Raw genomic sequence first — 16,179 nt, 5'->3', positions numbered from 1 at the left:
CTATGAAATTTGCCTACAACAATGTCATCTATCAGAGATCTTTCTTTGCCTTGCATGCGTCTCACCTTAGGGCTATCCACTCTTCCTGTGGGAATGTCTTTTATATGATCTTCATGAAACTCTTTAAAAGCACCATGCCATCCTACGAAAATTCCTACAACAGGTTGCACGTCAATCTGGGTTGCTCACTTCCACATCCCTACCAGATGGGCCAACATGTATGAATATTTACCAAGAATCTCTCACTGGTACAATAATTATGATACTGGCAGAATGTTATGTGGGTCCATTTGGAGACAGGGCTCATCTCTACCCTCTGACTTACTGTATCCAGTTGCCACAACTGTTGTGGCTCACCCACCCTGTCTTCCATGATTCCCTTCTGAAACCAGCCATCCAGAACATGACCCATGCCCCTGCCCCTCTGTCTATCAAGGTCCAGGGCCCTCTGGAGTATATATCGAAGGACATGGGCACCTTGCAGCATCTAATTAAATGGAAGGCTAAGGTATTGATCAACATTTCTGGGAACCTCCTTCAGAGGTCCATACCCCTTGGCTGAGTGCCTCCTTCCATTCCTGATACCCTGACAAGCCTAAGCCACTTTGCAGTTGCCTTGCTGATAGGAAGGTAATGTCTGGAACTGGAAATCAGCCTGGCCATTGCCAGAATGCTGAATCCTAAGCCTTCACTCCACAATCTTTCAACTGTTGGTGATTCCTTGTAATAAAGAGGGTATTTAACATGACTTGTGGCAGTCAATCACCGCTGTGTTATTATTGTGCTTTCTGACCTTGAACCAGAAGTATACTTTCTCCTGGTTCGAGTATCTGATCTGCCTGTGTCAGTTTGGTTATCCCTGCTTTTGGTTTCTTGGCTATGTTCTTGCTATCCAGTAATCTCAGTCTACAGCTCCCTGCTATTGACATTGGTTTGGCTATCCTGGTACCTGCTGCTTCCTGCAAGTCCCAGTGTGCCAACAGTCAGTATATTAGGGGTTGTCTCCACTTTAAGACAAGTTAATATAATATACCCCTAACCAACATGTTTGCCAATACCAATAGGTACCTATACCACTATAACCTATTAGAAAACGTGTAGATGGTTGTCCCAGACAAGCTCTTCCCTAGCTACACATCATAACCTAACATCAGAAGATTCAAACTGTCAGTGCAAATCTCTATTGCAGGAAACTTCAGCCATCCTTTCCCTGAAGGATAGCTCTTATATGACACTATGATACATAATCACTGCTGGTTTTCTGGAACAATCAGCTGGTAATTTTGGTATAGGTTATGTTATTGCAGGTAATATATAAAGTGGTTTGTAACTTGAAAAGTAAATCACTTAGGTGAGGGATTTACATTAGGAAAAACGTTAATTAGGTCAATCAGCATGTTATAATCATATTCATATTATCATTTCTAAAAACGTTTGAAGATGGGTACACACTACAGGTTTTTCCGCTAATTATCATTAATAATTCATTATTTTTTTTGTATTTTATTTTTTCCCTTTTAACTTTAATAAATTTGTTTTGTAGAATCCAGAACTGGAAGCCCAACTTCAAGTTCCAGTTCGCATGCCCGAGCCACGCTGAGACTTGAACTTATACATAACATTTGTAAGCCATTCCCTATGGACACTTTTCAGCACATACAGATTTGGTGCTTGCTAATATCTACATTCACAACATAGCTTGTCAATCCCTATGTTATGTGTAAACAAATTCTCAGCAGATTCTATTAACTATTTGAAGCTTTGCTATGTGCTATTACAGGTGCATTCCAGCACACACAGAGATAAATTGCAGCTGTACTAAAATAAATTAAAGGAGTCAGATAACTCAACATCATTTGTTTTATTATTAGTACTAAGAGCTTAACTTAAAAAAAAACAATATTCTGCTTTGGTATGATGTTATTAATCCACACATACCAAGCTGTAGCAAAGGTTTGTTTTTGAAAGATGCCTAAAAATATGTTGTAACATATTAATCTGTTCTGTTCCAGATGGTTCTGAACAGTCTGAAATAATGAAGGATAATGACTCTGACCAGAAGACGAGCGGTTTTTGTCTGAACAATTTGTCCTTTACTTGATCCATGTATTCTATAAAATATTAGCAAATCATTTTGTACTGTAGCTTTAAATTTCCTGCTCTAAATTCTCCCTGTCTGTTCTCTTTCCCGAATAATAACCTAAAACTGACCACTCACCTGTCACCAGTACACAGTGCTTTATTCATAGATCCCCAGTGCTCCATTTTTGAAGCAGAGCTGCGCCATATGGGGTTTGGGTACGGTACCCCGATGACTGGGATACCGACACCCAATACACCTACAAAAGAATCCTTAAATCAATGACCTATTAAAATCTACAGTTACCTTCTCACCAACCGAAGAAATTACCAAAACAACTGGTATGCAACTGCTGCAAAATCCGAAGATGCTGGAGTTCGGTGCTTCGTTGTGACGTCCCCGAGGACAGTGACGTGTCAAACAGCCGCCTAACCCTAACCCTAGCCCTTAATGTTAACATACCTGTTTAAATTTAGATGTTGCTGTCTTCAGTGGCGTCACAATGAAGCACCGGCATCCAGCATCTTCGGATTTTGCAGCAGTCGCATAGCAGTTGTTCTGGTAGGTGAGAAGGTAAGTGTAGATTTTAATTAGGTCGTTGATTTAAGGGTTCATTAGCAATTCTTTTGTAGGCGTATTCGGTGTCGGTATCGCAAGCATCGGGATACCAATTACCACCGCCATATGGAATATTTAGGTATTACATATAACGCAGCTCTGCTCAAATGTAGAGCAGGTGATGGAGGTTTTTTGGGACTTGTTGTGATGAGCGAGCATCACAACAAGCTGCATGGTACTTATTCATCTCACTAACATGCCCTCACTCCACCCCGACTCCCCCAGCCACGCTGATTGTAAAATCATTTATTTAGAAAATGTATCAGCGATGCAGAGATATTTTGGATAATTGATATGCTAGGATCAGCATTCCATTCTAGTTGTTCTAGTTTGTCTTTTCAACTTTTCTAACTTTTTTGTACTTTTTATATATTACGAGAAGCAGAAAACTACTATACTGAGACGTCAACAAGGATTTGTAAGGAAATTGCTTCCACTTACGCCACACACTATCAGCATAAAAACACTACAGTTCCAAATAGCCTAGATTTTGAACATTATGTAAATAGATACATTCATATTTCTGCACTTTATAAAATACAACATCATAAAACATGCTTCCTGACATTTCAAGTTGCCAATTTTATCTACTATCCAGAATGCGTGAGACATAGGGGCATATTCAATTGTCAGCGAGTATTTTATTTAGAGCCTGTTAAGTCATTTTCCCGCTGTTTTTCATCATATTCGAGCAGGTAACTTTACTTGCAATTCAATTCCATTGTTAACACTATGGGCTAGATTTACTAAGCTGCAGGTTTGAAAGAATGGGGATGTTGCCTATAGCAACCAATCAGATTCTAGCTGTCATTTTGTAGAAAGTACTAAATAAATGAAAGCTAGAATCTGATTGGTTGCTATAGGCAACATCCCCACTTTTTCAAACCCGCAGCTTAGTAAATCTAGCCCTACGTTTTTTTTCATGAAACGGTCCTCTCGCACTCCAGTAGAAGGTCTATTGAAAGTATAGGGTGTGCGAGAGGCAGCCGCGTTAAAAGCTATTCAACTGTTTTTTAACGCGGCACGTTAAACGGGCGAATATGCTGTTTTATCTCGCACCTCCTTGGGGTGCGTTAAAAATAAAAAACCTCTGAAAAGTAGTTGAAATCATGTAAAAATGTGGAAAAAAAGTTAAACTTATGTTTATCACTAATGCCTAATTTGTGTTGATTTTCATGTAAAGAAAAAAATGAAATACAAAGAAAAAAAAAACAATCACTAATTAATTATATTTATGTATATTTTTGGTACAAATATGAATGTAGTAATGTGTTTTGACATGGTATAGATGATTCTATGGTAGAAAATAGTTAAATTAAAAAATATGCTAAAGAAAGTATTGTAATGTAGATATTATCAATGTGTAATGCAACCTAATTTATGGAAATGTATGTAAAACCTGTTATTTGTCTTATACATGACAGCGTTAAAACTCCCCTTCACTCCCCTAAAGTCTCGCAAACACAATTTTTAACGTGCGGGGGTAGCGTTACCTCTTTTGCAAATGAATTGCACGAGTTTTCCCGCTGCTCTAACTCCAAATGGTCGCTATTGCCAGCAAAAACCTGTACGGGACTTTTTTTTTTTAACGTTGCGGGGACAAAACAATCTCGCTGACAATTGAATATGCCCCATAGGTTGCTCTGGAAAAAGGTTTTCTTCATCATTTATACCACCATGCATAAAATCTAAAAAAATGTCCCCCTTTCAGGTTTTCAGACCTTTTTGAATAATGAGTTTACTGGTTAATAGATCCCGAGTCTGAATAAAAACTGAATCCCACATCTCAGCAGAAAATTGGAAAAACTTACATAAAACACAGTTCACAATACTGAGCCATATGAAATGGGGAAATTTACTAAAGCATGTCATTTAACACCAGCTAAGCACATCTATGTAGGCCTCTACCCTCTCCAAGTGAGTTTTATTTCTCACACCATGCCATGAGTTTTCACAAATTTCCCCCACATTGTTTCCAAAGGGTTAAATCTTCAACACCTGGGACACTCCTATACTCTCTATAGTGCTGTCCACAGCCTGTGCGTCCTTAGGGCCTGATTCATTAAGGATCTTAACTTAAGAAACTTGTTATTTCAGTATCCTGGACAAAACCATGTTACAATGCAAGGGATGCAAATTAGTATTCTGTTTGCACACAAGTTAAATACTGACTGTTTTTTCATGTAGCACACAAATACTTGATAGCTTATTTGTACACTGAAATTTAAAGTTGATATTTGTGTACTACATGAAAAAACAGTCAGTATTTAACTTATGTGCAAAACAGAATACTAATTTGCATCCCTTGCATTGTACCATGGTTTTGTCCAGGAGACTGAAATAAGAAGTTTCTTAAGTTAAGATCCTTAATGAATCAGGCCCTCTTTATGGTAAATACAAACAATATTATATCTGCATTGAGGGAGTCATTTTGAACTGGACACAAATTGCGTTTTCGGCGTATAAAACACTTTATTACTTCTAAGCATGCAAACAAAGCACTAGTTTCAGGAAAAACAGAATATAATACAACAAAACCCCATTTGCATCCAGCTCAACATCACCCCCTGAACGTATAATCTACTGGTTAAAATTGAAACTTCCAGCCCAGCATACTGAATTATTTGGTATGAACTGTACATAGTACACACAATTCATCATTATATTACAGTTGTAAACTGATTCATTAGCTGTCATTTTAAATCTGGGATCACACTTATGTTTAAGGTCCAGCTGCTGCTAAGTATATCTGCAGTATTAAGTTTCATTGGCCAGGACTATTAGTAAATGTACTCTCTATTAGTTACAAAGTTAACACCTGTACTCTGTGCATAAATCTCTTTTCACAGCTAGAGGGGGCTGGAAAAATTTCAAAAACTAACTCACCATCTCCAGAGAACAGCTTCAGCTATAACCAATTGACACCGTATATTGTTAAAGCATTAGATAAGCATTCCACAATACCTTCAAAGAACACCTTGTAAGGTCACTGCAAAGAGGGCACATTCTAGGAAGGTCAGAGGATTATATTGCTTTACCCCAACAGTCTCACTTTGAGGATTCAACTATGTAATCAGCTGTATTTATGGTTAATAGAAAGAAACAGATAGTTATTTAGTATTATTTACTCTGTATAAACAACATGTATTACAAAGATTTAAAAATGTTTTTATTATGTTGATGTTTCCTCACAACAGATATCTTGCATTCCATCCTCGAAAAACATATCTATTGTTATATCTTTCGTTTTGGAGACAGACCCCATGCTGTGGCTTTGCTCTATACATATTTATGGTAAAATTAGACCACCACAACTTACCAAAAAATGATTACCAGGTCAGCAGAGTGATGCTCCGCTGCCTCAGCGACACTGACCTGCTTCACCTGACCAGTCCCTGCAGATATGAACATGCGCGAGCATGGTGTAATGCATAGAGAGCCATTTTGTTTGCCAGTGGTTTCTGTATTATGGATGTCTGACAAACAACACATAGTTAGCAATGTTTTAAATAGTTCCCAGGGAAACTGTGCTGCTGAGCAAGTCCTGTGTGATACTGTCTCATCTGACCCTGGAGCACTACAATCTCCATCATTTCATGTTTCTTGAATGTAAACATGTTTTTTTTTACATTTTAAATTCTCCTCTTCTACAAAAATCAACTTATAAAGCCTTTACATTAAGAATAGATGGTAAGAATTGAATATAAGAGGCGCAGAAAGATTTTTTTTCTGTGGAATCAGTACTGAAAAATAGAGACATTTGCAGGGACTAAAATCTATATACTATAGGAAGGTGGGGGGGCTGCCTATATACTATACTATAGGAAGGTGGGGGGGCTGCCTATATACTATACTATAGGATGGTGGGGGGACTGCCTATATACTATATCGGCGGTTCCCAAACTGTGCGCCGCGGCTCCCAGGGGTGCCGCGGCGCTGTCACTGGGGTGCCGCGGGCCAGCCATATAAAAAAAAAAAAGAAAGAACACAGTAACTTACCAATCCGCCGGGCGCCGGGACCCAGTAGACTCCTCTCTCCCGCAGCAGCTGTCACTGACTTCGATATTCAGTGACAGCTGCTGCGGGAGAGAGGAGGCTGCTGGGTCCCGACGCCCGGCGGATTGGTAAGTTACTGTGTTCTTTCTTTCTTTTTTTTATATGGCTGGCCCGCGGCAGAGGAGTTAGAGGGATCGTGACAGCGGGGCAGAGAAGAGGCAGAGGAGGGTGACAGCAGGAGAGTGACAGCGGGGCAGAGGAGAGGCAGAGGAGGGTGACAGCAGGAGAGTGACAGCGGGGCAGAGAAGAGGCAGAGGAGGGTGACAGCAGGAGAGTGACAGCGGGGCAGAGGAGCGTGACAGTAGGAGAGTGACAGCGGGGCAGAGAAGAGGCAAAGGAGGGTGACAGCAGGAGAGTGACAGCGGGGCAGAGGAGGGTGACAGCAGGAGAGTGACAGCGGGGCAGAGGAGGGTGACAGCAGGAGAGTGACAGCGGGGCAGAGGAGGGTGACAGCAGGAGAGTGACAGCGGGGCAGAGGAGGGTGACAGCAGGAGAGTGACAGCGGGGCAGAGGAGAGTGACAGTGGGACAGCGGGGCAGAGGAGAGTGACAGCGGGGCAGAGGAGAGGCAGAGGAGGGTGACAGCAGGAGAGTGACAGCGTGACAGAGGGCAGAGGAGGGGACAGCGTGACAGAGGGCAGAGGAGGGGACAGCGTGACAGAGGGCAGAGGAGGGGGACAGAGTGCAGAGGAGGGGTGACAGCGTGACAGAGGTCAGAGGAGAGGGGGCAGTGTGTCTGGATGCAGAGGGGGCAGTGTGTCTGGATGCAGAGGGGGGCAGTGTGTCTGGATGCAGAGGGGGCAGTGTGTCTGGATGCAGAGGGGGCAGAGTGTCTGGATGCAGAGGGGGCAGTGTGTCTGGATGCAGAGGGGGCAAAGTGTCTGGATGCAGAGGGGGCATTTTTGCATACAACTAAATAAGTATTTCTGTCCTGACCTAAATACTTATTACAATTTTTTGACTCAACTACTTCTAAAACAGGACTGCTCAATAATTATAATGGAGGGGTGCCTTGAAAAAATTTGGAGACTCTAAAGGGTGCCACGAACGGCAAAAGTTTGGGAACCACTGTACTATACTATAGGAAGGTGGGGGGACTGCCTATATACTATACTATAGGAAGGTGGGGGGACTGCCTATATACTATACTATAGGAAGGTGGGGGGGACTGCCTATATACTATACTATAGGAAGGTGGGGGGACTGCCTATATACTTTACTATAGGAAGGTGAAGGGACTGCCTATATACTATACTATAGGAAGGTGAGGGAGACTGCCTATATACTATCATCATCATCATCACCATTTATTTATATAGCGCCACTGATACTATACTATAGGAAGGTGGGGTGCTACCTATACTAAACTATAAGGAGTGTGAAGGAGAGGGGGGCTACTATAATTTGTGAAGGAAAAGGGGGCATGTTGCTATAATGTGTGATATGAGGGAAGGGAGGGGGCTGTCTTAATAACACATCAGTGGAAGGTAGGATATTAATTTAATGGTGGCGTTTAGGTGGGAACCTAATTGAATGGGGGGCTGAGTTTGGGAAGGAGAGTTATTTACTAAATGTGAATATGAGTTATTTAATGCCGGGGATGGTTGTGGGAAATGGTAATATTAAACGTAAATGCTATAAATTTTTTGCTGGGGTTGATTGGAGGGAAGTAGGTCTACTTATTAAATGTATATACTATTAATTTATTGTCAGGGCTGGTTGGAGGAAAATAGATCTATTTATCAAACGTGAGTACTATTATTTTAATATTGCGGCTGAAGGGAGGCCTAATTATTTAATGTGGATGGTATTGATTTAATGCTGGGGCTGGTTGGCATTTTCTAAATTTCATGTACCCATTATTTTTTCCAAATAGGGCCTCCAGCATTCCAGGATCCAGACAAGCAGCAACCGATTTAAAAAAACCAGCAGCCACAGATGGTGAATATGACAAGAACAGCTGGAGAGAGCAGGACAGACAGCCAACTGTCCCGAATCTGATGGGGCAGTCCCGAATTTGACTGTCTCGCTTAGTCAGGATTTGGTCAGACACCAAGGACAGTTAGGAGGTATTTCCCGCTTCACAGTGTACTGCTCGTGAAGGCAGAGCTGCATGTATCTAACAGTAGTGCATACACTTTTGCCTGTGTATTTGTCTAAAGTGTATCTAAAATGACAACCTCCCTGTCTTAAGTACCCCCCCCCCCGAGCCTTATTCCAACTCTGGTGATATTTTAGTGGTTCTTACATTAATTCCATTGTCTCCTTCTACCCTGTACTGGTCCCATTCTCAGATCACTTTGTTGAATATATTGTCAGCCCCCATTGCACTGACGATATCATTAATCCTGTCTCCTTTTCACTTTGTATATCACCAGCAAACACTTGTAATAGCTTTCCCCTTTACTTATGCCATTGCCTGTCAGCCCTCCTACACTGTTAATTCAAACCACCACCAATCACTGGGCATATTTAGGGCTCATACACATTTTTTTAGAAAGAAGTGTTTTCTTGCAGATGCTATTTCACCTTTGTGATGATCGCACCTGTACAGCCGTTTATTATAAGGATTTTTATTAATGCATTTTTGAAACACACAGTACACATATTTATATATTATATATAGAGAGAGATTTAATTGGTAGTTTGCATCTCATGATGCCAGGGAAAAAACAGTGCGTGAGGTGCTCATATGCTGCTCTGGCAGACTGATCAAATAGGCTTGCGCCACCATGTTTCTTAATAGTTAAACTTATTAAACAAAGTCAGGTATGTTTCTATGAAGGGAATTTCGGAAGGATGTGTTAGTAGGCAATTAAACAAGTTGGAGCACAGAGGCATAAGCCAGTCACAGATAATGTAAAAGGATTTATGTAATTTTATAACACAGGGCTGGCAGCATTTGCCCTGCATTGCTTTAGAGATGACCCACTGTGTGCAAAGTCATCACATCTAGGTTTTCCTATATGTTACTACAACCAAATTCAAGTACTTCTAAATCCCACCTACTGTTGTGTTGGCCCCACCTACAGTTATTTGGACCCGCCCACATGAGGCTACTGTAATAATTTTTTCCAGGGCCACATTAAGTTCCCAATCCGTCCTTGTCTCAAATTATAGAAGAACTTAAGCAGCAAATAAGTTTAGCCAGTAAAATCTCCTCCCCCAAATAACAGCTTTATAGGGAATGATAAAGAACTAATATATACTAAGAGCCAACATTTATACTAGGCATAGGTCACAATGGGCCTTGACAATCTTCTGGTTGGATGAGTAGTTCTGAATCAATTAGACACTGCCAGATATCTGCAGTATCACACATGTACAGGCTCTAGTAAATATTTCCCTCTTGTCCCAGAAACCTGTGGATGTAAAGGTGCCAAGTGTGATGCTGTTTGGTATCATTGAATAGGCCATGCATGCAGTTACAAGTGACTTCCCAAGAGAAGACTCTTCTGAATACTTTTTATAAAGGAAATCTCAACTTAACCTTTTACCTATTTTTAACAGGTCTTGGGCTTTCAGGTACACTGCACATGCGTGAATCGGCTGCCAGTTCACACATGTTCCTATCCCTAGAGACTTGCCCGGTGAAGCTTTAAATGAACTCTTACCGTTCTGAGACACCGAGGCAGCTGAGTATCACTCATCTGTCAAGCAATATTTTATTGATAAATTGCTGCAATATTTGATTTACCATTGTCACCTTATCATAGCACATTGATAAATAGGCCCAGATAGAGACTTGCTTCAAATACCACTTTCGGCTCATCTTGTCTCACAGTGTCCAACGCATTCAAATATAGATTACGGGGCTGATGCAGTGTTAGATGCATCATAACTAACTCTAAACAAAGAGCAGTGAAAATAATGTCTTTCCCTCCATATGTGGAGCCGTGTGCATCTCAAGGTCACCTGCCTCTGCGTAAGCAGCATATGCATCTGGTTTATGATAAGTCATTATCATCAGCGCATATTTGCACCGGACCTATAGCATGTGCAAAACATATGCCTCCTAACAGGCATATATGCGTGTTGCTGCCGGTCTGCATTACCAGCATTTGCGTGAACATGCCTTCCGTGTATTCGGCTTGCATTTTCACTCCCTTTCCCTCCTTCATCCTGACTCTGCACGTGCAGGTGAGTGTAAGTGCCAGAATCATCTGCATAGGAGCAAATGCATACGTCCACTATCTCAGCATGCTCAGAAACATTTCATGCAAGACATGCTATGCAAATTGTTGAATGTCTCACTCTGCATCAGAGTGGAAATTTTGCAGCATTTTGTACACTGCAATGCCTAAACGTATATATTGCACTATATCAACATACAATAAGTTATTATAATAACTAAACGATGTGCGTTTTAAGGCAACAGTAACTGAATACATGGGAACAGACACTGCCAAAATAAGCTGCTGCCCCTCATTTACTGCTGTCTAGATGATTGATGTATCTCTTATTTAAATTTAACATGGATAAGTGTGTTCAAATCTTATTAGTAAATGTCATTTTTAAGGGATTTGCATTCCTGTCAAGACGCCAGCATGTCGCAAGAAATGGCTGTGCCACTAAACAAAACCTGTCACCTTATCTTTTTTGGCTCTATAATGAAGACAAAATGTCATTGTCACTCAATGCTTAGTTCCTACAAGACCAGTTAAAAAATGGCTATTAGTTGCGTATTTAATATAGGACAAGAAATCAGAAATTACTTGACAGTTTTGCATAAATATGTAAATGTTTTATTTGATGGAGTGTAGTATCTTTCTATTGCCTGTTGGTGATATGCTGACAAAAATCTTATGACCGGTGACTAAAAACGTTTAAGGCAGCAATATCAACTGCGAAAGAATTAAGCATGATCTACAGACAAGGGGCGTTGGGACAAAGCAAAAATATTACAAAATATTATCATTTAAGGCAGCTCCATCCCGGGCTCCATTAAGGAATGAGATTGATCCGTCTTATTTGTTATTTGCCAGGTGGGTTTCACATCAACTTAACAATCATATATATAAATGAGTTTGGAAGTAACACGTTTGGTCCACATTATTTGAGAAATATGAAACTTAATAGGTGAAACCACAAGATCATAAAACATTTTATGCACTACTCATTATCTGGGTCATGACCCGTAAAGCTTTTTTTCATTCATATTCATTACACAATTCCTTAGTAAATATCCAAAGGCAAAACAATTCCCTTCCCACAGTGAGCCTAATCATATTGGGGCCATAAACGCCTTCTGTGTCACCTTCCTTTCATTCTCAAGTCAAAAGAACCAACAAATAACATTGTCAAATACAAGAATTCCCAGAAGCACCCACGAACTTATTCACTTATTCACAACAAGTGTTGTGTTGTTACATTTTGCTTGTACTTGTTTTTTATATGAAAAATAGTGAATAGCAAATCATGGGGCCTATTTAACAAGCTCCTAATCTCCCAAAAACGGCAGAACCACTGCAAATGTAAGTATCTTCTCTATTTATAATTAGAGGATCGCAGTAGTTATCCGAAATATTTCTTATCGTAAGCGATAGCACTCCCCATAGGTTTCTATGGGGACAGCTATTTTTCGTGATTTAACAAGTTATGAAAATCAAAGATTTTCAGAACTTGTGCCCTATGGCTAACGCCAAGATGACGTTAAAAATTCAAGCCTATGGAGAGAGCATTACGGTAGAGGGACCTTTGGATCCCTCACGGCACCTTACCTGCGCTCCTCTCTGGTGACTTTCGCAAAGATGGCCACTTTGCGATAGTGACTATAGAAGAGATAGGAGATAGGTGTTCGCCTGGACAGCCGTTTACCATGACTGCTGTCCCAGTAAAACACTTTTAATAAATGGTCACAATCTTTCATTCCTTATCATTGCGATAAGGAATAAAAATGGCCGTGCCCAAAAAGAAATGGTTATTGTTAAAAATGCCCCCATATCTGAAAACTAAAATGTTGTGTAAAACATTCAACATATTTGTATTTGAATATGTACCTTTATTTCAGCTTTTGCAGGGTGTCCCACATTTTTTTTCCAATATATGTCATACTTGCCAACTCTCCCTGAATGTCAGGGAGACTCCCTGAAATAGGGGTGACCTCCCTCACTCCCTGAAGAGTCTGGCATTCTCCCTGATGCTGAGCCAGTACAAGACGTGGTTGGCTTCGCCATCTGTGGCATGATGACACAGTTCAGAAATTGTGTCCTATGTCCATGTATTGATGCCTATGGAGGTGGCCATTTTCATGGAGACCAAGATTTAATCAAAGACTGACAGGTAAGACAACATGACTTCAGTAATGGAGACAGAAATGTAAAAGATACTTCAGTCTCTAGAGATTCATTAGCTGCTTTTCTTTAACGCATACTTGTCTACTCTCCCAGAAATGCGGGAGTCTCCCGGACATTCTGAGAGCAGAGCAACCTCCTGGTTCCCGCCCCCACAATAGATAACTGGCGGGGGGGCTTAATGATGCAAATATTGTGTCATCTTAGCCCCGCCCCTTGCTGTAATTAGCCAAAATTGTGACAATCGTTTAGGGGGAAGGGCCAAAATGATGCGATTCATCAAGCCCCGCCCTCGCTCCGCCCACCTCACCCCCAATCTCCCTGAAGCCAACGAGGAAAAGTTGGCAAGTATGATATATGTTAGTAAAAAGGGGTGGCTGCTTCATTTTGCTGTACAAACCTGCAACATTTATCAAATATTTCCTATTTTTGGGCCCCCTGGAGAATAGACTTGGAGCAGAGGAAGCACAGGGGATTTTAGATTGGAAAATGTGACAAAGAGTACTGCAAGACATTTCTATAAATATCACAGCAATAAGAAAATCACTTTTAAAAAACTATTTACCAATACCATCCATTTAATTTCTCCTCTTACTGGTGGCCAGGCACATGACGCCCACCACCTACACATTAAACATGGAATACTGCACTCCCCAACAAGGCATGCCCATTTGATATTACTATCACATTTTATAGCAAGACAAAAGGAACCCATACCGATAATAACATTCAATTTACAAAACAAAAATATGGTACCTTATAAAATATAAAATAACATGTTTAGAAACAAATATTTTGAGGAACAATTATACAAAGTTTAATAAATATGTACTAATTATTTATACTTTTTCAATCAACTCAAATAAGTAAACACATTTAGTCTGCTAATACAATCATGTCAGAGCTTTGTGACATTTAAATGTGTAATTTCACATTGGCAACGTTTTATTCCATTGTCTATACCTGTCCATTGGAATGTCCGGACAATTTTAGATTAAAACCATTATGAAGAGGTTACTGTACATTTTAAGCATTTAAAATATGTTAATGAAAAGAATAAACCACTGGCACCTGCTGGCATATCTGTAATCTAGAGAATAATGTGGTTTAACAAGTGTGATGAGTCAAAGCACTTTGGATTTCACTGCCTCAGGTATGAAATTGCACTTTCCCAGGTTAGGATATCTCCTTGACATAAGGGAAGTTACCTGTACTGTAACCTTAGGGAAGATGCACGAGATACAGCATCCAATCCCAAACTACATAGATAAATATGTCAAGACTACAGTCAGACACACACCTCGGTGATCACAGGATGTAGAACTGATATCAAGATGTCTCAGACATCCAGGCATCTCTTTGTCTATATGGGGATTTTTATTACCTTGGGCTGCGAAAAAATAAGATCAGTATCTAGTATATGAGACCTTCATTGCTGCTAGCATTCCTGACATCATTTTGTAGATACCTGAACTTGGCAATATTAATAACTTACCTTTAAAGCGACTCTGAAGATCACCGATGAGGGAAAATACTGATCGCAACTGATTTTGATTGAAGAACTGTCAGGCACTTCTGTTTCCAGTGATCGCGACTTCTATTCCTCTGAATTTAAAGCGGCAATGTTGGGCCCCCGTAGGTTAAGTGTTTAAACACTTAACCCGACATTGCCGCTTTAAAATTAGAGGAATTGAAGTCGCAATGACAGGAAACAAAAGTGTCGGACAGCTCTTCAGTCAAAATCAGTTGCGATCAGCATTTTCTGTCATCGGTGATCTTCAGAGTCGCTTTAAAGGTAAGTTATTAATATTGCCATAGTTAAGTTCTTTGGGGCAGATTAACTTTTCAGAGCATAATAAGTGGTTTCAGGTATCTACACTGTTACATATGAACCACCTGCCTCTACACAGCGCTTCTAGTGACTGGGATATTTCTTTGGGCTATAACCAAAACGGCGCTGTCTAAGCATGCCCCTAGTGCTGACTCCCCACCCCCTGCCCCAGACAGATCAGAGGAGTTGTGTCTCACCCCTGGAGCTGAAGCTTGTGCTGCAGCTGCTGCATACTGGGGCTTCTCTGTGTATCCTGCTGCAGGCTGCTCCGGGAGAACGAGAAGTGGCGACTCTGCGTGCTGACAGCCTGGGCTGCCTTCTCTCCAAAGATCGGCTGTGGTAGCGGCTGCTGTCTTTGCACCAGGGAAGGGTTGGAGCTCACTCTGCTCATTCTGCGGCTCCGCTCCTGGGTACTCACATGGCTGGTCCCGCTGTGCTGCTGGCTGCTACTGACCACAAAACTGTTTCTACTCACAGGCACAGACTGCTGCTGCTGATGGTAGATTCCCGGGGGTCCTGGGTGCACCACATAAGTGATTTTCCTCACTCTTTCTATATTAGCCAGGACAGTGGATAAGTAGATCCACGAGCACAGTAAAACTCCCCACCTGTTGTAAGCCATGTATACACAAAGTATTCAATATACAATATATAGTTGCTGTATAAGTCTGCTCCAGATAGAATGGCTCTTGAGTCTTCCACCCTGTTAGATTGTATGCCTTCCTCTCTTCTGCGGGCTCTTCTTCTTTCAAACTCTTTGCCCCCTCCTCCTCTCTTGCTGTTAAGCCAAGAAAAGAAACTCCTCTTGTCCCAGGAAAACTTCAGGCGCTGTGGAAGCAGAAGGAGTTCAGTTGTAGCCAGCTAACAGGCAATGCCTAGAAGAGGGGGGAAAGAAAAGAATACAAAAAAAAAAATAGATCTGGTGCTTCAGGAGCTTGTTTTAAAACAGCAGCCAAAAAAAAAGTGAGTGAGAGAGAAAGAAAGAAGAGAGAGGGAGAGAAGGAGGAGGAGAAGTGAAGGGGGCAGTTCAAGGGGCTTCTATAAGGAGCAGATGTTTAGGTTGCTTAAGCTGCCGGTGTAAGGCTTTCTCTGTGTGCATTTGTAGAAGACGAAAAAGTGGAAGCTAATCTTAAAATGGGCTTTAAAATTTAGAGTAAGTGTGGGCTGCCTGTCACAGCCAATCCCTCTGAATTATGATGTCACATATGATATCCTAATTGGGAGATAATCAGCAAAACTACTGCACGGTACAATACATATTTAGGATTATTTGGCTCTTGAAAATAATAATACCCAGATAGT

At 41.0% G+C, this 16,179-nt stretch overlaps 1 protein-coding gene across 2 annotated transcripts in view; it reads right to left on the bottom strand.

Moving 5' to 3' along the window:
• The window catches only part of LTBP1 (latent transforming growth factor beta binding protein 1), a 348,337-nt gene extending 332,362 nt beyond the window's left edge, over positions 1 to 15,975 (bottom strand). Inside the window, exon 1 of one of the 2 annotated variants that reach the window (XM_075203670.1) lies at positions 15,075 to 15,975. In XM_075203670.1, the coding sequence (XP_075059771.1) occupies positions 15,075 to 15,499 (425 nt within the window). In that variant the 5' untranslated portion in view covers positions 15,500 to 15,975. The remainder of the gene's footprint in view (positions 1 to 15,074) is intronic. The other variant, XM_075203671.1, reaches the window with a different exon arrangement.
• Positions 15,976 to 16,179: the final 204 nt, after the last annotated feature.

This window comes from Mixophyes fleayi, chromosome 3, assembly GCF_038048845.1.
Source record: "Mixophyes fleayi isolate aMixFle1 chromosome 3, aMixFle1.hap1, whole genome shotgun sequence".
NCBI lineage: Eukaryota > Metazoa > Chordata > Amphibia > Anura > Limnodynastidae > Mixophyes > Mixophyes fleayi.
The sequence above is the reverse complement of the archived record's forward strand: the minus strand, read 5'-3'. Positions and strand labels throughout refer to the sequence as shown.